At 36.3% G+C, this 25,404-nt stretch overlaps 2 protein-coding genes across 4 annotated transcripts in view; both read left to right on the top strand.

Moving 5' to 3' along the window:
* The window catches only part of ankrd54 (ankyrin repeat domain 54), a 9,326-nt gene extending 5,045 nt beyond the window's left edge, over positions 1-4,281 (top strand). The window contains exons 6-8 of the mRNA XM_056453485.1: positions 412-536; positions 698-805; positions 3,626-4,281. Coding sequence (XP_056309460.1) covers positions 412-536; positions 698-805; positions 3,626-3,700 — 308 coding nt within the window. The 3' untranslated portion in view covers positions 3,701-4,281. The remainder of the gene's footprint in view (positions 1-411; positions 537-697; positions 806-3,625) is intronic.
* A 191-nt stretch (positions 4,282-4,472) lies between these two features.
* Positions 4,473-21,421, top strand: hmgxb4a (HMG box domain containing 4a). 3 transcript variants are annotated; one of them, XM_056453486.1, is made up of 13 exons: positions 4,473-4,529; positions 8,083-8,163; positions 8,246-8,385; positions 10,706-10,784; positions 11,670-12,305; positions 13,826-14,059; positions 17,350-17,525; positions 17,613-17,694; positions 17,766-17,830; positions 17,997-18,099; positions 18,207-18,382; positions 20,584-20,706; positions 20,841-21,421. In XM_056453486.1, exons 2-13 carry the CDS (start codon positions 8,127-8,129, stop codon positions 20,883-20,885), a joined length of 1,896 nt encoding a protein of 631 aa, XP_056309461.1. In that variant the 5' UTR covers positions 4,473-4,529; positions 8,083-8,126; the 3' UTR covers positions 20,886-21,421. The 3 variants fall into 3 exon arrangements, with proteins under 3 accessions (XP_056309461.1, XP_056309463.1, XP_056309462.1); XM_056453488.1 differs by having other exon boundaries at positions 8,246-8,355; XM_056453487.1 differs by lacking the exon at positions 4,473-4,529 and adding an exon at positions 4,808-4,946.
* The last annotated feature ends 3,983 nt before the right edge of the window (positions 21,422-25,404 follow it).

Consider the following 25,404-nt stretch of genomic DNA (forward strand, 5'->3'; position numbering starts at 1 on the left):
TCTTTATTCTGAAAGTGAACTAAACCTTCAACAAAAACTAAACCAATAAAAACAGTATATATTTTACTTCAAGCAATATTTCACACAAAAATGAAACTCATTTATTCTCCTTCATGTGGTTTTAAATGTTCTTTAGTTTCTTCTTCTGCTGGACACAAAAAAAGATATTTTGAAGAATGCTCGTTGCTGGCATCCATAGACTTCCATAGTAGAAAATAACTTACTGTGGATGTGAATAGGAGCAGCATTTTTCAAAATATCTTTTTTTGTGTTCAACAGAAGAAAGAAACTCAAACAGGCTTTGAACAAGTGAAGGGTGGGTAAATGATGCCAGAATTTTAGTTTTTAGATGAACTATCCTTTTAACATCCACTATTCACTAATTCAGTGTGGTTCTGAATGTCTCTTTAGGTGCTCGTGTTGACGCTCTGGATCGTGCTGGAAGGACTCCTCTCCATCTCGCCCGGTCCAAGCTCAACATCTTACAAGAGGGAGACTCGCGTAGCTTAGAGACCCTCAGAGGAGAGGTCACACAGGTGACGAGCACATGATTGATCAAGTTAACACAATCTTTTTCTAGACACTTAAACCTGAGCATATGGCAGTCACACCTATGAATACGTACACACCTATTTTACTGTACATTTATATGTCCTGTAATGGACAATTAATGGGTGATCTCTGGGTATGTTTGTAGATCATTCAGATGCTGCGGGAGTATCTGAATATAATGGGACAGAGTGAAGAGAGAGAGAAACTAGAGCACATCTCAACCCAGCTGCAGAACACCCGCACCAGAGAACAGGTAAACACAGACAACTGAGACCTAATGCACAGCGCTTTAATAATGTAAAATCGGCACCCTACTTAGTTCCAAAGGACTCAATGCACTACAAGCTAAATTCAAGCAGTGATGCTGTGTGATACCAAACTTTATTTCGCCAAAATAAAATGTATATAATTTATATTTATTTATATATACATTTATATATATACATTTATTATATTTATATATAATAAATATACATTTAGTCAGTTTATATATTAATTTAAGTAATATTATTGAACATTACGCAAATGTTTAGGTCATTTATAAATAATACAGTTATTGCAAAGTGCTATTTTCTGTCTTGTAGTGGTTGTATTATATGAGAGACCTGGTGTAGCTTTGTTTACCAAATAAGTGGTTCTAATTAGATTTTGACTGTAAACTTTAAATAAAAAAAATATTTAAAGTTATGTTTCAGCTCCTATACGCAAATCATTTAGCATAAATCTGCAGTTAAATTTTTTTTTAACAAAATTATTAGCATTGTGGGAAGCTGTGATTCTTTTTAACTCAAGCAAAATAATTGTTGAACGTAGAAGCTGTTGTGTTCATAATTTCACCTCTTTGAACGAAGTAAATTAACAGTATAATATATTTTAACAAGTAAAAGTCTTAAACTGACCAAAAAAATAAATAAAATGCTTATGTAGTTAAAGTGCTCAGCATAATTGAGTACACCCCATTTTGAAAATGAATATTTGTATCCATTTCTCAGTGAATATAGGCAATTTATTTTGATGCATTTAAACAAAACAGATTAAATAAACAGATATATTTATTAAAATAATATTTTAGTCATCAAACATATTTAGAAATAGAAAGATATTACAATTAAATTCAAGCAAAATATTGCAAAGAAATTACAACCTACAAAATTTGAACCAAATTTTTCCTTTTTTTTGTTGCTTCTCTCGATTTTCCCCCTTTTGATAAATTTATGTGTACTAGTTTTTGGACCATTATCATAATCATAAGTTATTAAAGCTTCAGATTTGGCTTCAGTACTGACTAATCTAATATACAGTGCATCCAGAAAGTATTCATAGCGCTTCACTTTTTCCACATTTTTTATGTTATGTCCTTATTTCAAAATGGAATAAACTCATTTATTTCCTCAGAGTTCTACACACAATACCCCATAATGACAATGTGAAAAAGATTTTTTTTTAATTGTTGCAAATTTTTAAAAAATAAAAAACCTTAAAAATCACATGTACAGAAGTATTCACAGCCTTTGCTCAATACTTTGTTGATGCACCTTTGGTTGCAATTACAGCCTGAAGTCTTTTTAAATAAGATGCCACAAGCGTGGCACACCTGTCTTTGGAAATTTTTGCCTATTCCTCTTTGCAGTACCTCTCAAGCTCTATCAAGTTGGATGGGAAGCGACGGTGTACAGCCATTTTCAGATCTCCCTAGAGATGACCAATAGGATTTAGGTCTGGGCTCTGGTTGGGCCACTCAAGGACATTCACAGAGTTGTTGTGAAGCCACTCCACTGATATTTTGGCAGTGTGCTCTGGGTCATTGTCCTGCTGGAAGATGAACTGTCGCCACAGTCTGAGGTCAAGAGCACTCTGAAGCAGGTTTTAATTCAGGATGTCTCTGTACACCGCTGCATTAATCTTTCCCTCTATCCTGACTAGTCTTCCAGTTTCTGCTGCTGAAAAAACATCCCCACAGCATGATGCTGCCACCACCATGCTTCACTGTAGGGATGGTATTAGCCTGGTGATGAGAGGTGCCTGGTTTTCTCCAAATGTAACGGCTGGCATTCACTCCAAAGAGTTCAATTTTAGTCTCATCAGACCAGAGAATTTAGTTTCTTATGGTCTGAGAGTCCTTCAGGTGCCTTTTGCCAAATTCCATGTGGGAAGTGTCTTCCGTATGTCCACTCTATACAGATACACTCTATACTCCATACAGACCTGATTGGTGGATCGCTGCACAGATGGTTGTCCTTTTGTAAGGTTCTCCTCTCTCCACAGAAGTAAGCTGGAGCTCAGACAGAGTGGCCATGAGGTTATTGATCACCTCCCTGACTAAGGCCCTTCTCCCCAATCACTCAGCTTAGATGGCCGGCCAGCTCTAGGAAGAGTCCTGGTGGTTCCAAACATCTTTCACTTACGGATGATGGAGGCCACTGTGCTCATTAGAACTTTCAGAGCAGCAGAATTTTTTCTGTAACCTTCCCCTGCCTTGTGCCTTGACAATCCTGTCTCGGAGGTCTACAGACAATTCCTTTGTCTTCATGCTTGGTTTGTGCTTTGACATGCACTGTCAACCCTAGGACCTTATATAGACAGGTGTATGCCTTTTAAAATAATGTCTAATCAACTGAATTTACCACAGGTGAACTCCAATTAAGCTGCTGAAACATCTCAAGAATGATCAGTGGAAACAGAATGTACCTGAGCTCAATTTAGAGCTTCATGGCAAAGACTGTGAATACTTGTGATTTTTCAGCTTTTTTATTTTTAATAAATTAGCAAAAATTTCAACAAAATCTTTTCACATTTTTAAGGAAATAAATGAATTTAATCGATTTTTAAATAATTCTGCAACGTAAAATTTTTGGGGAAAAAGTGAAACGCCATGAATACTTTCCGGATGCACTGTATATGCAGAAATATAATATTGTATAGCTTCCTATTAAAATATGAATTTAAAAGATAGATTTGTGGGGGGTGTACATTTTTGCTGAGCACTGTATTATCCAAAGTCTTTTCAAGTACACCTCTGTTATTTTGATCTGACTGTAGCATTTGGACATTCTTTCTTTCATGCTTTCTGCAGGTGGACGAAGTAACAGATTTACTGGCCAGCTTCACGTCTCTCAGTATTCAGATGCAGAATATGGGAGACAGGTAGAGAAGTACAGAGGAATCGATGCGAGAAGATGGGACAGCTGTGGCTTTTGCTGGGAAAACTATTTATATATGACATGCCTACATCAATGATTCTGGTTATTTAACTGCATCTTCGACTGAGAAAATGACACATTGCCTTGGTTACCCTTCTTATTTAAATGGAATGTTCACACAAAAATGAAAATTTACTAACTATCCTCCCTCAAGTGGTTCCAAATCTTTTTGAGTTTCTTTCTTCTTTTGAACCCAAATGTAGATATATTGAAGAAGGATGAAAACCTTTAACCATTGACTTTCATAGTAGGAAAAACAAATACCATGGAAGTCAGGGGTTAGAGGTTTCTTCAAAATATCATATTTTATGTTCAATAGAAGACAAAAAAAGCAGGTTTGGAAAACGTGAACGGTGAGTAAATGATGAATGATTTTCAGTTTTGGATGAACTATTCTTCCAGGAAATAACTAATTCCTTTCTCTTATGCCTTTATTGTAGCCTTTATTGTATCATGTCACTGTTTACTGTATTATTAATTTTTGTAATTGACAATTAAGACTGCCAAATAAATGACAATGCCAAAAGTGTTTGCTGACTCAGCCTTTAATATAATTGAATTTGAACTTATATTGTGTTAAAATTATAATCTGTCGTTTTTATATAGTAAAAATCTCCAATGTGTACTTTATTAATACACAGTTGTGGTTGCAAAGATGGGGTTTTCATTGTTGTGATACTGCTCTCAAAGTCCCTCCTCCTCATCTCTGGCTGCTTTTGTTGTTGACTCCCATCAAAGATGGCGTCGCGCGCCAACTAAACCCACATTCAACCCGAGGTAATATTTCAGCGATTATTGCACAACACTTGTAATATCTCCACACGAATCGCGTGCATTCCGTGCCAATTTTGCAGTACAGTATAAACCCTTGATGTTGCATAACCCGAGCGCGCGGTTATTCGACTTGTAACCCGATACCGGCCTGTGTGCACCGCAGCAGCGGGTCCGCGCGCGCCGGACGGTCCGGCAGAGACGCGCCGCTCGCCCGCAGCAGCTCAAATTCTCTTGAGCTTCAACAGGGAAGCGCTGGATCCTGATGAAGCGAAGGGAAGGGGGTGTGCGAGTCTACATTTCTTCGAAAGTAGGCGGGAAATGTGTAATATCGAGTGTCGAGGCAGATCTGCTGGGTCGTGTTGTTGGGATTCCAGCAATTGTCACTGGAAGCTTGACTGAAGCGGCTGGAGGAAAACTGATGTGTGTTGTAGAGCCCGATCCCTCACTAATGAGTGTGTGTGTGTTTGTGTGTGCGTTCAGGAGAGCGGCTTCACAGTGGTCTTCACACTTCTGCATGCTACACTGTTGAACTAGAAGAACAATTTAATGGAAACTGGAGGATGAGTGTAGCTTTAAGATGTTTTGTTTCAGCATAAGTTTTCATTTATTTGCCCTGAAAGTCTAACATGTTAAACATCTCGTTATGTTGCATAATAATTTCTGTTTTGTATTGTTTAATATCCACCACTATAATAGTAAAATACTTTCTGCAAACTTTTTTTGCTTTTAGTCCAAGATCAAATGAGGTTTTAGCACACACAGGGACTGGAAATGTTTCACTAATTCCCAAGTTCCAATTGAATACTTATTGGGGGTATTCTTTATTTATCTGTGCTCCATTTTAGTGGCTATTTAGTGCTGTTAACATTCTTTAAAATGATGATGATTATACTATTTTTAATCTGAGAAGTATTATTTTCTGTCACGTGATGAAGTGTTACAAGTCTGTAAATAGTTAAATATCTGATTAGATGGCATACTTTGTGCTTTGAATTGGTTTAATACCTAACACTATAATACTAAAATATTTTTCGCACTTATAAAGCAAACTTTTTTTCCTTTTTGTCCATGATCAAATATGTTTTAGCATTATGTTTTAGCATACTCAGGGCCTGGAAAATGTTTCATTATTTCCAATTAATTAAGTTCCAATTTAATACTTTTTTTTTTTAGAGTTTTTATTTTTCTGTACTCCGTTATAATGACTTTTTAGTTCTGGTAAAAGTTTTAAAAAATACTCAAAATGATAATAATTATTATTTTTAATCTGAGAAATACTTTTCTTCTGTACAGTAGTATTAATTTTCTGTCACGTGTTATACTTAACTTTTATTTTGATAGGTTGTTATGAAGAATTATTTATGTTATTTTTGTGTATGATTTTACAGTAGTTTTTCCCACATAAAAAGGTTTGCCATTTATTATAATTTAATTATGAATACAGCGATTAGGCATGGGCCGGTATAAGATTCTGATGGTATGATAACCTTGGATAAGACTATCTCGGTTTGACGGTATTGTGAGTACTGCTCTAAAATATAATTCTTTTTAAAGGTCTGGGTAAAAAAGTCAAACTTTTTCCCTTTGAACACAAAATATTTTATTTTGAGAAACATTTAAAGTATTTTGGAGCAGTAAACATGTCAGGCTAAATAATTCAAATAAATCATTGACTTCTGCCGTCTTTGTTTGTTTCAAACACATTGATTTATTTACAATTTAAAACGGCATCTTTGGAGATCTTTTCTGCTGGTGATACTGTTGTCGTAAAAAACAACAAAAAAACGTAAATAAAATCTTACATATAGCGAAAGGACAGTACAGCAGAAAATTTTGGCGGTTTTAAAACTTTGACTTTTCCAAACTGGTATACCTTAAAACGGTTATCGTCTCATCCCAAACAGCGATTCCATTAATTCATGCAAAATTTGCCAAATTCCATGTTATATACACTCACTACTTTTATTGTTAATAAGCTGCTGGAAGAGTTATATATTTCTAAAAGCAGTTGATAAAAATTCAGGTATTACAAGTCTAAAAAGTAAACACTATATATATATATATATATATATATATATATATATATATATATATATATATATATATATATATATATATATATATATATATATATATGTGCATACACACACACACACATATGGATGGATGGATGGATGGATAGATATATAAATATATATAGATATAAACGTAGTCTGACACTACAAGCAAGGCAGGCAGAGATGGAAACAAAATTATTAGATATCTATGCAGGAAAGGTAATTGTTTTAAAATCCGCATAAAAAGTTGCAATAGTCTTTTTCCCATTCTATTGTGATGTGTATCTAAAAGAAATGTCTTCGAGGACAAAAAAGACATAATGTTGTCCATTTTATTTGTCCAATTTTGTACATTTTATATAAAGAATTTTTAAATATATTTTTATACATTTAAAAAAAAAGTCCTTTTAAAATACTTTTAGTGCTCTAGAATTAAGCAATGCGGAAAAGATGAAATAACAGAATCGAGTTCTCTCAAATTCTTCAACAAAAAAAAAAAACCTTTTTTTTTTCAACCATTAAAGTCCACATGAACCAAAAGCTGCAACCATTTTTTTTGTATCCGCTTGTTAAGTGTGACGTCATGCAAAGCGGCTTCAGGGTCCAAGCGCTACATCAAACTGTATGGGGAGACTCAACAAATGGTAATAATAAACACTTACAAAGCGCTGTAATATTTTCGAAAATCACGATCGCAATATATAAATCCATGCCTAATATCAGATGGCCAGAAAGTGATTAATTTCTTTTGATGAATTGTAAAAATATTGGTGTCTGTGATGCAGCAAGTCCAGAAACTGTTGTGTACACCATGATTTTATATAAAATTCACTTTATTGTGTGATATGACTAAAAAGTGGTCATAAACGAATATTTCCTCAATTCAAATAAGCAGCAGCTTGGACCCGCAAACAGTATTCATACCTCACCACTTAACAAGTGGATTGTGACACAGTTCCTATAGAAACAGAATATTAAATGAGAAAACAGTGGGCGTGGCTCGTTTTTTCTTCTGCAAGCTGATTGGATGTAGTAAAGTAGGCATTTCATTCAGAAAGATCGGGAAATGGGTTTTAGAGGAGTTATTACAACCTTGTCAGGTTGACACCTCCTCCTCAACCATAACTGTTTGCTGTCAAAACTGACAGCTGGAGGGGCGTGGTTAAATATGTTAACCACGCCCAATACATCAAAATAATAATGATTTAACTGAAAAAAACAGGAAGTGCATTTTCAGATTTTAATTATAGCTTATAAGGACAAACTTTTATTCTTAATGACATGCACATATTAATTGTTCACCACAAAACAATAGTGCGCTAAAAAAATCTATGGTTAGTTTTGATTTCATTTGTACTTTGAAAAGTCTAGATAGAAAGATGCAGAACATGAGAATAATTTAAAACAAAGCAAAAAAATCTGGATGGAGAATTTCATTTAGCATTCATGTGATTTTTTTCATGACTGACCTGTAATTTGCATCTGTTCTTGTGCACTAGACTCACATGACTGACCAGTTCCAGCGGAAGAGCAAGGACTGAACATGGCCTTTGAGGAGATCAGAAAGAAAGGAATGATGGGTAAAGTCTGTCACACAAAATCACCACAAAACACTCAAACAAATCCATAACAAACCTACGGTGATATATGGTTTCCCTGTAGATGTTCCAGGTGCAGAAGGAGAGGTCAGTCTTGTTGCAGGTCGCAGCCAAAGAGAGAAGAGGCGCTCGTATAAAGATCTGTTGAGGGAGGAAGAAGAAATCGCAGCACAGGTGTGCAAAACCTCCAAGAAACACCACAAGGTAACAGCAGGGAGTTACGGTGACATCAAACATCAAGTTGCAGTTATAATAACAACAATTATTAGTGTTGTTAATTGATTGCAGCATATATGATCCATAACCTTGTTATGTGAAAAAAATATAACAACCTCAAAGTAGTTCCTAAGGATATTAATAAACAAGCAACTTGATTTGATGTTACCCAGGTAGATGTGACATCTGGTCGGAGAAATATTTGCAGTTTTTTCTCTCTCAGACCGCTTGTCGTTGATTCTTGCTTAGAGATGCTGCGATCAGTGTTCTCACATGTGAGTAAAATAATAATATTGCTGACAAAATTGCATACAAGTCTTGTTTAAAAAATTAAACATGCTATAAAATATAGCTTCACGAGGAACAAAAACGACATTCAAAATACAAGGAAATTTAAATAATCACATTATATAAATAAAATAAAATTGATTAATTACTATTAAAATTTTAATTACTACGTTAATTTTAAAATAGATTAGATTAAATATAAGAAATAATGAACTACCTAAAAACAGTTGCCCTTAACCCTCTACTGCACGCATTATGATAGATCTATAAAAATATATTGGACTGTTTTTCTTTTCTTGAAATGGCTTAACTTGAAGTGCTGTAAAAAAAAAAAAAAAAAATGGAAAATGTCTTTTTTTTTAAGGTATTTTATGATATGTTGCCATATAGCAACAACGTCCAACAGTGGCTCTAACTTAGACATTTCTCATTTAGAACTTCCCTTATAATTAATAATGTTGTTGTTTGTTTTGTATTTAATTGGTGTTGCAGTATTATAAGCTTTAACACAGAACGTATAAACGACATCTTAGACATACTTTCCAGCAACTCATATTCCAACAGTTTTCATTTATTCCATTCTTTTTTTGCTGAATATTAATGAAAACAATCATAATATTGTATTATCATGCATACAACATACAGCAAATATAAATATTTCCTCCAGTAAATATTATAACAAAGAAAAAACAAGTCTCATATCTAGATGCATCAGAATAATGTAGCTACTAGCTAACAATATTTATATAGTATACTATATACTATACTACACCTGTCTTATCTGCTTCAGAGCTAACTTACTTGAACTGTCTCCATCACTGCTCTTATCAAATGTCCAATCTGCATCATTTTCATGGTGATTAAAACCCATCTCATCCTCACTTTCATCTGCAGGAAGAGCCATTTCTGTCCTTTTCTTCTTTCACTTACCATAGAACATGGTGGTGCTCGCTAATACACTGTTCTCTGTATATCTATTCAAAAGTAGTATTGCCATTAAAGCTAGATTTTATCCATAATGCACATGCCATTTACACACGACTAATCAACATTATATTACAAGCTTTCATGTTGTTATTGATACAACTTAAAAGTTCACACCTGGCCTTGCTAGCTAGCTAAGCCATTGCAACATTGCACATTCCACTATTGGACAGTGTTGCCATTTGTCAGCAGATACATTTGATCCATTTACAAAAAACTCATTTGATAAAAACTTTTCTGGTTTGTGAATATGTCATCATAATTTACTGGAGGTCATGTTTCAGATTTTTTTGTGGATCTGACATAAATTGATCGTTTGTTGTTATTGACGTTTACATTTGCATTCAGCAACTACTCACAATCAGAAATCGCGCTACAGAAAAAACACTGCATGTCATGTGACTTAACCAAAGCACATCATTGGCTACACTAAGATCTTCTCTTTCCAACAAAAAAATAGAAGGTCGGTCTTAAAGAAACAGTAGCAGGGAAATGAACATAAATATCATTTTGCCATAAGGCAACACCATGGGGTAGAGGGTTAAGATATTATTGACTTACTACATAAAACTACCTCTTTATTAATTAATTTCATATGCAGTATGTTATAACAAATGAGATTCTAAATGTATTAAATGTAAAATAATCATAAAAAAAACAAATATCACAATTACAAGTTGGTTTAATGGGCTGAACTATTTGATTAGACGTGCAGATTATATTTGATTGATATTAAGTCTTGTAGTTTTTTCATAAGCATCTTTATTTTCATGTGCAGTGCGCTTTGTGAAAGCCTACTTAAAAAAATAGTTATTTAAATATTTTAGTGCTTATTTGTTAACATATTACATAGCCTAGAATCAAATCAAATCAAATACCCTAGAATAAGCATATGTAGAATTAGAAGGTTTTTCTGTTTGGTCTGATCACAGCATCTCTACTCTTTCTGTTCTAGCTTTAGTTTTAGTAGATCAGTAGCCGTACAGGAGTTGTTTCTTTACATATCTGGTTTGAACATGCGCTCTCATCTTTTTAGGATTCTGAGCTTTTCCTGCTAGGAGGAGATTCCCACAAGAAAAAAAAGAAGCACTCGAGTGATGATTACTATCACAGAGGTGAGGAGCTCTGTCTTGTTTTGGAGACAACAATTGCTCTAGTCATGTGATTTAATTCATTTGAAATATTCAGTGACTCTGACGTAAGTAGCTCTCGTACATTTTCAGTTTTTAAAAAGTAGCATATGAAGTAATGTTGGATCATTACTGCCCCTGCTGTAGAACCAATATACAAAACTACTAGCTTTTAGTTTTTTGAATGAAAAATTTATTATATATATATATATATATATATATATATATATATATATTTTATTTTACCCAATTTGACCTATAGCACATGACTATGAACCAGCGACCTTCTTGATGTGAGGCAACAGCGTTACCCACTGCGCCACCACATCGCCTATATATATATATGTGTGTGTATATATGTGTGTGTATATATATGTATAGCCGAAAACAAAATGAATGATTGAATATATATATATATATATATATATATATATATATATATATATATATATATATATATATATATATATATATATATATATATATATATATGCTGCAATGAGAGGAAAGAGTGTATACGACAGGTGTTCATGAATCGCTAATCGAATCAATTCACTATCTACCCAAAGATTCACAGCCCTAGTTTCTTGTATTTTATTTGCTCTAATGCAAAAGTGTAAAAATGTAAGCTACAGAATCGAACAGTTAATCAAAACGAATTTCGTTGTGAATCGAATCATTTAAAATTTACAAAAATCAATCTTGAATCGAAAATCTATGAATTGTGAATCAAATCTATCTACCCAAAGATCCACAGCCCTCGTTTCTTGTCTTAAAAAGCCACTTTCTTCACATGAATTTCTCCAAAAAGCACTTTTCCTGAATCATATATTGATTTTGCATAAAAGCTCACATCTGACTTCCCCTCAGATCACCACAGCTCTGGTCAGCCTCCTCACAAGAAGAAACGCAAGTCTTCAGACCGTTCGCCCTCTCTGTCCTCGTCGTCCTCTTCTCACCCGTCCCACACCACAGACACTGCCATGGGTCTCCTGGAGGCCATCACGTCTCCGCTGGCTACAGGCTCCGAGCCAGCCCCTCACCTCCACAAAAAACCCTCCTACCCTCCACATGCCTCCTTACACTCCTCCAAAGAGCGCAAGAGGGAAGGCAGCTCCAAAAACAGCAGCCACTCATACCCGCATTCGCGTCCGCCCAGCTCGTCCTCATCTAAAAAACACTCCTCCTCTTCAAAATCTCTGCTGTTTCATGGAGGAGCTGCGAAAGGAGAGCCGCTGACGCTCTGTGAAGCTGAAGGCCTGAAGATGAAGCTCGTTCTTTCTTCAAAAGAGAAAAGTGAAGGTGCAGGGGTGAATGACTTCCCTGGACAGTCTTCTTCATCTTCTTCAGGTGTCGCAGGCCATCTTTCGTCCTCCAGCTCAAAGAAAGGAGGGATTAAGAAGGAGAAAGACAAGGAAAAGGACAAGATGATGTCCAAGCCACCAAAGAAAAAGCAGCACAGCCGAGAGCCGCTGCCTGTCGTGGGGAAAGAGGTGGAGGTCGTGGGTGAGTCAGCAGATATGCTTTCATTTTTTTTCTTTAAAGGGTGATTTATATCCTTTTTTGTAATAAGTTACAGGTGAAACAAATTGAAATTCAAAAGTTGTTTGAATGCAGCTTTTAAGAGCAGATTTCTTTCAAAACTTTCTATGTAGTCATTTAGATCAACAAATTTGCATAAATATAATAAATAACAAAAAATATTATTAAAGTGTAATTAACATACAAATGTATTACTATTTTTTAAAAATGTAATTAGGCACTAACATTTTTAAAGAGCACCTGTAACAAAACTTAGTTATGTAAGCTGTTTGGACAGTACTGTAGGTAAGTGTGTCAGTCGTATTGGAGTAATAGAAACACTATAAGTCTTTTTTTTTTATATTTATTGATATTAAAATAGGATTCAAATCCCTTCCATTTTGAGGCCGACGCAACGTGATGTATGAGTGCGGTTTCCCAGCCTACAGAATGATTGACTTATTAACATATCTTCATAGATGTATAAAGGCAGTCCAGAATCGTAGTCGAAAGTATCAGGCGAGAGGTCGGAAGGCAGGCGGCAGACAGGGATAACTAGGAACAAGGCTAGGGTAAACACACAGAGAAACAAGACTAAGGAAACGTGTTGAATTGTCACTTTACAGATAACAAGACTCAGCAATGTGAATGAGTGTGTGTGCTGCTTAAATGGTGTTTGTAATCAGTCTTTGACGATCCTCAGGTGGTGCGAGTGTAATCAGTAGACTTGGAGCAGGTGTGAGTGTGTGTGTGGCATGACTGAATATGTAGTCCATTTACAAGTAGATTTGTAGTCCTTATGTGCAAACATGTGCAGGAGTTATGATCGCTGGTGACCGTGACAGTCTGAAACTTTACAGACACATTTCATAGACATAAAAGAAAAAGGTGTAAAATAGGTGCCCTTTAATCTAATGATTCCCTACTAATAATTGTCAAAAAGCTGAAAATCTTAACCAAAAATAGTTGAGTAAATAATTTAAATAGAACTGTTTAATATTATTTGCGAATGACAGCCGCATCAAGATTGACCAGTCATTAATTGGTTTAATGCGATAATTCACCCAAAACTGAAATTTACTCCCACTCAATTGTTTCCAATCCTTTATGAGCTTCTGTCGAACACAAAGGAAGATATCTTGAAGCTGAAAACCTGTAACTATTCACCACCAAAGGAGGAACAACAGACACTATGGAAGTTAATGGTTACAGGTTTCCAGTTTTCTTCAAAATATCTCCTTTTGTGTTTAATAGAAAAAAAAACTCATAAAGGTTTGAACTAAGTGAAGTAAATGATGACAGAAATAAATGTTTTGCCTGAACTATCCCTTTAATACAACAATTTAATTAAAAATCAATTAATACAACTTATTGCAATTGATGAAGAAGGATGATGACAAATTTGCCTATGGTTCCTTCAATATTCATTAAAAAAATATTTGTGAACAAAGCAAGGTCTGTGGTAAACATACCTTAAATATTTTGCTCTCCAACATGAACGGCAGGTCATTATAGCGGGTCTTACGCAGACATGGGAGGAGAGAGCTCATCTTCAGGAGGAGAACTAGAGGCTGGAGAGCTGGTGATTGACGACTCCTACACGCATCTCTCCAAAAAGAAGAAGAAGAGCAAGAAGAGCAAAAAGAAAAAAGATAAAGAGCGAGACCGAGACCGAGAGAAAGGCTCCCGAGAGAAGAAACACAGCAAAGGAGGAAGTGGAGGGAAGAAAAGCAGTCAAGGTGAGACACATTTAAGTTTACTTATGGTAAGGGATTCTACAAGAAAATGCTGGTCATAGTATTTTCTGAACTATGGAGTGATAAAAATAAATACTCAAATCAAAGCATGAGTTTTAAACCTGATTCCTGTCATTGTTCAGATTTTTGTCTTTTAAATATATGCAAATTAGTGCATATTTAATTAAATAATTCCTTATTTGCACAACTAATACACAAAATGTCTGCAATTCTTGATGCAATTTAACTTGGGAACTACAGGGGTTGGATGATGAAACTAAAAATGTCTGTTTTTAGACCACAATAATTCATTAGTTTGGTGTAGGACCTCCTTTTGGAGCCAATACATCATTAATTCATCTTGGGAATGACAGATACTAATACTGCACAGTGGCCAGAGGGATTCTGAACCATTCTTGCAGAATACTGGCCTGGTCACTATGTGATATGGTGAAGGAAAACGTTTTTGACTGCCTCCTCCAAAACACCCCAAAGTGACTCAATTATATTTAGATCTGAAGACTGTGCAGGCCATGGGAGATGTTCAACTTCACTTTCATGTTCATCAAACCAGTCTGTCACCAGTCTTGCTATGTATGTCGATGCATTATCATCCTGATTCACAGCACTGCCTACAGTATACAACGTTTGACCAATTGGGCACTCATGGTTCTCCATAATGGATTGTTAGTCCTAGGCAGTGGCATCTAGCACAAGTATTGGACCTAAAGAATACTTGAAATTTTGCAGCACAAACCATAACTTAGCCACATCCATGCTTCACTCTGGACATGCAACAGTCAGGGTGGTGGACTTCTTTAGGGCTTCTCCACACCATAACTCTCCCAGATGTTGAAAAGACAGTGAAGGTGGACTCATCAGAGGACAATACATGTTTCACATTCAAGATTTTCACTGCCAGCACCACTGAAACCAAAGTTTGGCATTGCCACGAGTGACCAAAGTTTGCCTATAGCAGCCCGGCCATCCTGTGGAGCTCCCGAAAAACAGCTTTGGTGGAAACAGGAGAGTTGAGGTGCACATTTTATTCTGCAATGAGTTTGGCAGCTGCAGTGTCATGTTTTTTAGATACAATCCGTGTTACCACCCAGACATCCCTTTCAGACAGTTCCACAGTTACTCCTTTTGGATGTGGTTCATCCTTGTTGGTGGTATGCTGACATTAGCCTGGATACCGTAGCTCTTGATACATTTACATTTAGTCATTTAGCAGATGCTTTTATCCAAAGCGACTTACAAATGAGGACAAGGAAGCAATTTATACAACTATAAGAGCAGCAGTGAATAAGTGCTATAGACAAGTTTCAGGTGTGTAAAGTCTAAGAAGCAAAGCATTAGTAATGTTTTTTTTTTGAGAGAGAGAGAGTACAGTTAGTGGTATAGCCAATGAGGCAGTTGCAGATTAGGAGGGAAAGTGGAGACTAAATAGTTGAGTTTTTAGTCGTTTCTTGAAGACAGCAAGTAACTCTGCCGTTCTGCTGTAACTCAGCTTCCTAACGGACAGGCAGCAGCTGGTGAAGCTGGGAAAATTCTCATCTAGCATCCGCACAATCAGCACTGGCGCCCCCCAGGGGTGTGTCCTCTCCCCACTGCTCTTCTCCCTGTACACAAATGACTGCACATCAAAAGACTCCTCTGTGAAGCTCTTGAAGTTTGCAGACGACACCACACTTATCGGCCTCATTCAGGATGGTGACGAGTCTGCTTACAGACAGGAGGTTAAGGAGTTGGCTGTCTGGTGTAGTCACAACAACCTGGAGCTCAACACGCTCAAAACAGTGGAGATGATAGTGGACTTCAGGAGAAACCCCCCTGCTCTCCCCCCACTGAGCATCATGGACAGCATTGTGGCAGCAGTGGAGTCATTCAGGTTCCTGGGCACCACCATCTCTCAGGACCTGAAGTGGGACACTCACATTGACTCCATTGTCAAAAAAGCTCAACAGATGCTGTACTTTCTTCTTCAGCTGAGGAAGTTTAACCTCCCAAAGGAGCTGCTGAAACAGTTCTACACCTCCATCATTGAATCAGTCATCTGCACATCAATAACTGTCTGGTTTAGCTCAGCTACTAAATACGACCTCCAAAGACTACGTCGAATAGTTCGGACTGCTGAGCGAATCACTGGTACAACCCTTCCTACTCCCCAAGAACTGTACTTATCCAGAGCGAGCAGAAGGGCTGCCAAAATCACTCTGGACCCCTCATGCTATACACTTTTATACACATATACACTTATTTAACAACACACTTTACATGCCAATTTGCACATAACAGCTGCACATATAACGTTGTATATAGTAATAAACATGTACATACACCTGTCAATCTGTATATTTGCACTCACTACTTACTTCTATTTTTTTTTTTTTAATATATTTATTATCTGTTTTTTGTCCTGTCTCTGTAATCCTGTTGCACTGTAGAAGCTCTGTCACGAAAACAAATTCCTAGTATGTGTGAACATACCTGGCAATAAAGCTCTTTCTGATTCTGATTCTGATGTAGTTAGGGAGTTCATTCCACCAACTGGGCAGATTGAATGCGAGAGTTCGGGAAAGTGATTTCTTCCCTCTTAGGGATGGAACCACGAGGCGACGTTCATTCACAGAACGCAAGTTTCTGGAGGGCACATAAATCTGCAGAAGTCAGAGCAGATAAGAAGGAGCAAAGCCAGAGGTCGCTTTGTAAGCAAACATCAGAGCTTTGAATTTGATGCGAGCAGCAACTGGCAGCCAGTGCAAACGGATACATCAGAAAGACTTGCTGTCTTGGTCAAAGATGTGCCAGCGAGACATGCACCAACAATTTGTCATCCTGAATTCTGATATGTCACCCATAATGTTGTGTGCATTGCAATATTTTAAGCAAAACTCTGTTATTACTCTGCTGATTAAACCCACACATTCTGCTCTTACTGGTGAAATCTGCAGTCAATGAAGATTGGCCACTAGGCTGGTCAAATTTAGCTATGAAACCTCCAACACTAAATTGAGTGCCTTGGACTTATGGGTTTATTGTTTATCTTTATGAATCCCTTATCCACTGTGCACTGACACATTAACTATCCCCGAACCACCTTTTGTTTGATTTTGAATTTACTAAATGGTCAGTATTTCAGTTTCAAAGCCCAACCTCTCTATGTTGATAGCTTACATTTTTTTTACCCTATTTACCTCCAGCATCATGGCTTAGAGCTGATAGATTTGTTATATGGTGTTTAACAATAAATCAAATTTTACAGAATTTAAATATCTCTCCTTACAAACCAGGTGATCAGCCTAGAAGCCACTCCCACACTCACAGCTCATCCAATCACAGCTCTGCTGGTGGCATGTACCCTATGGCCCCGCCCACCTCATCGCATCAACATCAAAGCATTGAACTAATTGGTGAGAAGAAAAAGAAAAAGGAGGAAAAGGAACGAGACAAACATGACAAGGACAAGGTCAAATAAATCATGTTCTTACACCCTTGGAAGCACCTTGAGGTTTGAATTTCACCATTAATTATATTCTGTCCTTCATCCTATCAGCCGAAGAAGAAGAACATGACGGCCTATCAGGTGTTCTGTAAAGAGTACAGGGTCAATATCAATGCAGAGCAGCCTGGATTAGGTGAGAAACAACCCAAGTGCACTGCTGTCAATCATCTTGTGCTGTTTTGTGATTGGTTGAATCTTGTTCAGTTTTCGGGGAGCTGAGTAAGAAACTTGCAGAGGTGTGGAAACAGCTGCCTGAGAAAGATAAACTGGTCAGCACTTTGTATCTCTACTTTTTAATTATAGCAAATAATTGGGTTAGAAGTTATTCATTGTTGACGTTTTGTGCTTGAAAGTGATGGTAGAGATTTCTAATTTCAGTTGAATGTGCGACAATGGTGAACATCCTCTTTTTCTGTCCTGTTTCTGACACTGAAGGTTTGGAGACAGAAAGCTCAATATCTCCAGCACAAGCAGAATAAAGCTGAAGCTATGACCGTCAAGCGGAAAACCTTAACAACCTCAGACAGTAAAACTAAAGGTGAGACCAAAGCATATCAGTCCGAGTTTTCAGTCTTGCACACTTCATATTCTGACTCGCGCATCAACACATTTGCTTTAGTATCCCTGTGTATCTGTTTGTTTCAGGCTCCAGTAAAGCGGTTAGTTTAGGGACAGGTTTGGCCCTTCAGGGCCGCTCGTCTCTGGGCATGTCTTTGTCTCCAGCTCGAGTCCCTGATGTGGATCCAATAGATGCAGCAGCTCACCTGCAGCTGCTGGGAGAATCGCTGTCTCTGATTGGACACCGACTTCAGGAGACGGAGGTTTGTGATGCAGAAATAATCCCTTGATGCTGAAAATAATTGCTAAAAAGATATCTGAAGTAATTAAACTTAACTTGTTTATAGATGTCAGTTGTTGGGATCAAGTATTCAACTTGCTTTTGGATGTCTGGCAATTCACACATTGCAACTATGGCTTGTACTAAACAATGCTAAACAATGCAAACATAACCTTATATTAGATTAGAGAATACAGGGAATGAAGTTATAAATAAAGCATTGTTTATACTGAGTGGTATGGTTCAGTTCGGTATGGGTCACCTTTATTAGTCTTGTATCTAAGACAGAAACTGCAGTAAATGTCATTCTCGCTCATAAAAATGTCAAAATAAAGCTGTACAGGTTGTTCACATACCATACACTGCAAAAAAAGTTTTCTTACTTAGATTTTTTTGTCTTGTTTTTAGTCCAAATGTCTAAAAATTCTAAAATCAAGAAGAATTTTCTAGACAAGCAAAATATATTGTATTGTTTTAAGAAATAATATGCCAAAATTGACTGAGATTTTCTGTAAAACAAGCAAAATAGTCTGCCAATGGGGTAAGCAAAATAATCTTATGTCAAAAGGAAAAACAGGATTATTTCGCTCACCCCAAAACAGATGCTTTATACACATAAATACTTGTGTATAAATGTTAACGTTGTTATCCTTTCTATGAACAGGATTTGATTATAGCTGCAGATCAATGATATTGTAAAATAGCCTTCTACTGTAATATCTGCTATTATAGTCTCCGAAATGTGACCAATTACAGAATAATTACACACAGCATACTTTTAGGCCTTATTTGGGTTCAAAAATAATATGAAACATATAGTCAGTGCAAACCTCTCATCTGTATCTTTAATCTTCACCAGCTCATGTACCCTCTTGTTAAAAGTAATTCCATCATTCCGCGTTCATAATAGTCCAAAAGGACTTGCATTCAGTAAGAATAAACTAATATTGCAGCTCATGAAAAGACCAACATTGCTATTAAGATGACATATGCAAATAATAAGTTATATGTCAATATCATCTGTGCATTATAAGATGCCACCAGTGAGAACATAGCACAGTTATTATTGTTAACTCAGTTCATCTCATTCACGTCAAGCAGTGCGTGCAGATTTGTTTTGTTAGTTTTGATTTCAAATGGAATAAATCTGTTAATATAAAACTTGCTCATACATTTTAGTGGGTGCAACAAAATTTTGGCTGGTGCAGCTACATTTTTTAAGTTAGGAGCACCAGTGCTACCAAGCAAAAAGTTCCTTTCGAGCCCTTTATCGTCAACAGTACTCTTTCAGTTTTTGAAGACAAACTTTATTCAAAATTAATGAAGTTGCTAAGTTTATAGTAATATCACTAAAACAGTTCAGTTGGCAAAGTTAGATAGCATTTTCAGATCCACTTTAAATGCTGCTCTCCGAATCACTGCCTATTTCCCCTGAATCTGTGTTTGTGTTGCCCCTGGGAAAATCAGCTGTTGTGTACGTAATGAAACACCCCTTTTTATGCAAACCCTTCCCTTTTTCGCTAAATAAAGCTGGACTCACCCACTTTCCTGACTTTTTTCAAACTAGAGGTGTGAAAACACCCTGCTGAAACAGTGGGGGTTCATGGCTTTTAAACATCGCAGTTTGTTTGTGTTTTGGGTTGCTGAAAGAACATTTGCTCGATTGTTTTTTTGTGCTTCACTCTCACGTTTGTCCATTTCTGAAACAATGTGAGGAACTGCAGTTCAATAATCACATGCAAATTATTAGCATGTGCTCTAGTTCATTATTTCAATTCAACTTCAATAACTTCTCTGGATTTGAACATTCTTTGAAATATTTGGGATAATGTAAATACATAAGTCTGAAAAATATGTAATGTTGTTCTACTGATTTTAGGATATTTTGATGCAAAAATCTCACATATTGTGCCTTTAACCCAGGGGTCTCCAAACTTGTTCCTGGAGGGCCGGTGTCCTGCAGATTTTAGCTCCAACCCTAATCAAACACACCTGAACAAGCTAATCAAGGTCTCACTAGGCATACTTGAAACACCCAGGCAAGTTGGAGCTAAACCCTGCAGGAACACTGACCCTCCAGGACCGAGATTGGTGACCCCTGCTTTAACCCAGTAAAACAGGCTTTTACATTGTTTTGTCACACCATTATTTTGTCACACCTAAATGTTTCTGTTCATCCTGTAGGGGATGGTGGCGGTGTCGGGCAGTCTTTCAGTTCTGTTAGACTCTATTTTATGTGCTCTTGGTCCATTAACCTGCTTAACAGCACAAGTTCCACAACTCAACGGCTGTCCACGCAACATCCTGGTGAGGCACTTTTATTATGCGGCCCACAAAAAAAATAGATATATTATATTCCTTATATATTGAGTTTTGTTTTCATTGCAATGTAAATGTAAAGTTTCTTATTTTAACTGTTCTCATGATCCTTGTTTTTGCAGTCAAATACTCTGGACAACATCGCTTACATAATGCCTGGACTATAAATCTTTTTAAAGGCACTTTTAAGAGACTGGGTGACATTTGGACACATTCCCAGAACACAGGGCCAGACAAAGTTGTTGTTGTTTTTTTTTTTTATTACTTTTTTGATGGACAGACATTCTTAGTCTATGACATGTTTTTAAAAATAGTATTTAAAATGTTAGTCTTTTTTTAATGTTGTAAAAAAAAGATATGCTATTTTAGAGACGACTTTTGAGGTTTCTCTTTTGTGTTTGTGTCAGCGTCTCAGTGTCTGTGCTAAGATCTGTTTGTGAGTGTGGTCTAATTCACATGCTTTCATAATGTCCAAAACATTTTTGTTTGTTTTATACAGATATGTGCAGTTTTCATTTTAGGACCAAATGCTATTTTTTTCTAATTTAACATTGAGTTAATTTATATCAGCAGCAGTTTGACTGCTCCGCCATTGTTTGATGTCTTACATATTGTATTTTTGTAATGTAAATGTTGTAATAATAATAATATTATAGTTTTCAACTTTTAGCATGTTTACAGGACAAGCATGTATAAAATCATTTTAAAGATGCACCAAGTCTTTTTTATTCTTATTTGTAAAGGGGCGTTTCACCTAAACATTTTATTTGCTGTTTTTTTATTCATATTTAAACCATGCAAAAAGTAATTGACTTTTTTTTTTCTCAGGAGAGCTATAAAGAAGGTATGTAATAGGTAAAAATGTCATCATAAATAATATTGTTGATGTATTTCTAGCACAGACTGATCGTTTTACTTAACCCTTATGTGCTGTTGGAGATGTTTTCAGCCACTCTGGGGTGATTTCGAGTTTTAATTTGGCCATAACTTTTTCTGTGTTACAGCTAGTGGAATGGCTTTTGGTGGAAAATCTTGTTTTGACACATATTTTGAGAAAATGCTTTAAATTTTTTAATGAACTCAATGATACACTCTGGGCAAATTCACTACGCTTTTGTTGTGTTAGTGCTGAAAACATCCACTGAATTAAACTGCTGTAAAAATGTGTCAGATAAATATTTTTTCCATTTTTTTTAGCATAAATCTGTTAACCAACCCTGATCAAAACTACTAAATTGCTACACAAAATGGCATATAAATATGTAAAGTAATTTATGACTGGATTTAAAAAAATCTTTTATCAATATCTTGGACATGTGATACAACATTGGCTTTGATGCATTGTTTTTGATTGATTTTCATTTTTTCTCCTTAATTTTTTTGTTGGTGGCTGTTTTTGACCCATTGACTTCCATTATAACCACTTTTTTTTATTACAAAACCATGACACCGTATAATCATGCATTTTTGATTATTGGTGGTTTTTCCCGTTGAAAAGAGGTAAAATTTGTAATTTTTTCTGTTGATCATCAGTTGGCACCATTAACTCTTTAGATAGACTCTTTAGCAAATTAAAGTGAGTGTGTGAGAGTGACCTTTACATACCCTGCATGAAGTGTCTGAGAAAATCTATGATGATGAAAAAATGAAAACATAGACTGTATATTTATGCACCATCAAATGTGGTTATCATGGAAGTTAATAGGGCAAAAACAACCACCAACAGTAAATTAGGGAGAAAAATTAAAATCTATGCATCAAAGCCAATGTTATTACTAATCCTTCACTTGTCCAAGACTGATAAAAGGGGAAAAAATGCAGTCCACAATTACTTTTTATATTGAAAACACGTCTTTTTGTGTTTTTTTTTTCACTAAATCAGTGACATCATTTGTGAACTTGGCAGTTAAAGAGGTAAAATCCTTTAATTTTCTAAACAATTTAGTCATTTTTATCAGGACTGAGGTTGATTAACAGATTTCTGCAAAACAAAATGGAAAAAATATTTATCTGATGCATTTTTACAGCAGTTTTAATTCAGTGGATGTTTTCAGCACTAACAACAAACGCGCACTGCATTTGCCCAGAGTGTATCATTCTCAGAGTTATTTAAAAAATTCGAAGCATTTTCTCAAAATATGTGTCAAAATAAGGTGTCGTCACCAAAAATCAATCTTAAATTTAAAAAATATGTATTTGATGCATTTTTAAAGCAGTTTAATTTGTCTATGTTTTCATCTCGAACATAACAAAAGCATAGTACATTTGAACAGTGCACAAGCGTTAAAAAAAAACAGTTGTGTAGTGTATTGTCAGGAATCATGGATATTGATTTTGTTTGTGTTTTTTTTATTGACTCTTTTGCATCACTGAACATTTTCTGGATGCAGTGTACTGTACACAACCTGAATGTGGAATTAGTATCCATTCCAATTATTACTTTCTGCACAAACAATTTGGTTCACATTTAAAGTGATGAAGTGAAGTAGTGTGAGTAGTTTTAGATAGATAAAACTAGAATATTTGCATTGAAAAATGGGAAATTTGCAATTAAATGTCAAAATCATATTAGTCTATATGTGAATGTATTTGATATTAATATTTAAGAATAACTACATTTTTGTTGTTCATCACATTGGTTATAACCATGTTTCATTAGAGAGATAGTTTACCCTAAACGGCCCCTATGATGAAAACCATCTTTTGGAAGCTGTTTGGACAGAACTGTCTGTAGGTATAGTGTGTCCACAGTCATATTGGGGTGATATAATGTCCTGATGTTAAAATAGGATCCAAATCCCTCCAGTTTAAAGGCCCACTGCAATGCAAAGGAGTGCGCGTTCCCTACCCACTGAATTGATTGAAAGCCGCTGTAGGAAAATCCGTTTTTTCCTCTGGTCCCTTCACTTTAGTATTTTGTATCACCAGTGAGTGTCTGCATCAAGACCGTCCAAGAAGAAAATCAGCTGAGTGGTTCAGTATGATTTTATTCTGACACAAGGGAGGGAAGAGCAATCTTATATACACATTGAGGATCCTCCTGCAACTGAGCCCTAACACAAAAGAATATTATCATAGAAGGAGGGAAACAACGATACAAAGACAGCTTACAGCAACCAGAATACGTGAGAATGTGTGCGTGTAGGTATGCGCGCAACTGTGAGCGAGTCAGATACCGACTTTTCCGGCCACACCGAGATAAGATGAACAGAATATGCATACCCACACACATTTCTGCAGTGAAAAGACACAGTAGAGAGAACAGAAAAACAGGCTGTAAAAACAGTAGAATACACACACATAATAATCAAATCCTTCAGCCGCATAATAACATATCTCCGTAAAAACGCATATAATCATATCAACAAGACAGGACGTGTGCAAAGCAACTAGGATTAAAAGATCTGTTCAGCTCTCTGTGATCATCAATCATCATCAAACATGATCAAGAACGAGTTTCACAAGTTTTCACAAGTCTTTATCACCACAGCCGCATGTCAGTACAATTAAAGAAGACACTTCAATACGGTATCTGCAGAAGCATGCAGAAGGACTGTTAATTTGTCAGTAACCTGGGTCAAACGCTTCCGGTGAACTGTATATGCCATTACAAAATTGACGCGTTTAAGGTCTATTTTCTTTAAAATCAATAAAAATCTCCACTATCTGATTGATATACGATTTAAAGTGGGTCTCAGAATGTACGAGAAGCACTGCATTAAATGTAATTTTTCCGCACCAGGTCTTTAAAATATTTACATTTATTTTACTCCAGTATTTCCAATGGAGTTTCTGCGCTAGCCTGCTAATCCTGGTGGGCTTTTCATCTCAGTTTACGCTTCAACAACTAAATGAATGTTGAAGTCTATTTAACCTATTATATTTTGATAACATTGCAACATCGATACTGTAAAAGGAACCGTATAAAATTGAAAAAAGTCACATTAACCATTCACCGGAAGTGTATCAGTATGAGAAAAAAACACTAGCTGTGGATATACCCTATTTCGGTTTGTGGACGTTAAATCAGGTTTATTTTGTACATTAACATAACTAATATCCATACAGCAGTTGATATTAACCTGTATCCTGTCACATTTGCCAAAAAAAAAAACTGTGGAATGTGTGTGTGTGTGTGTGTGTGTGTGCATAAACTTTGTAAAGACATTGTGTGTGACTCATCATTGCAGAAAAGCTTGAAACAACTCCACAACAATTACATAAAAATAAGAACCATTGGGAAAGTTCTTACTGTACATTACGAGAGATCGGCTTCCTTTATGTCTGTCACTGTGCTGTTTATCTGACGCAGCCGAGGCGGAGATTGAGGCCCATTCTGACGCCCCATTCACACGTGGTGTCAGCTTCAACGCTTCCCATTCACTTTGAATGGGTGACGTCAGGCGTTGGCAAACTGCATTGTGGATCCATCTGCACCGCTTCAGTGGCGTTGCTCGCTGCAGAAGTTGGGACTTTCTCAACTTTTTAAGCGGCGACGGAAGCGTCAGCCAATCAGATCGCTGTATGCAAATACACCAGCTCATACAGTGGCCTATTGCTGGCTAATTTCATTGTCTAACGCTGCTATGACGATTGCATCAGCCCCAACTTCAGTCACACCCTCTGTCAAGCGTTGACGCTGAAGCCCCGTGTGAATAGGGTGTGACAGGCATGTGGGAATGATGG

The sequence above is a fragment of the Danio aesculapii genome, chromosome 3 (genome assembly GCF_903798145.1).
Source record: "Danio aesculapii chromosome 3, fDanAes4.1, whole genome shotgun sequence".
Classification (NCBI taxonomy): Eukaryota; Metazoa; Chordata; class Actinopteri; order Cypriniformes; family Danionidae; genus Danio; species Danio aesculapii.

Excerpts from the sequence above, each read along its gene's own strand:
- hmgxb4a (XM_056453486.1), top strand. The coding sequence starts at position 8,127 with ATGGCCTTTGAGGAGATCAGAAAGAAAGGAATGATGG. Across the intron at positions 17,695-17,765 it reads TGCAGAGCAGCCTGGATTAG|TTTTCGGGGAGCTGAGTAAG; the intron begins GTGAGAAACAAC and ends AATCTTGTTCAG. Across the intron at positions 20,707-20,840 it reads GCTGTCCACGCAACATCCTG|TCAAATACTCTGGACAACAT; the intron begins GTGAGGCACTTT and ends TTGTTTTTGCAG.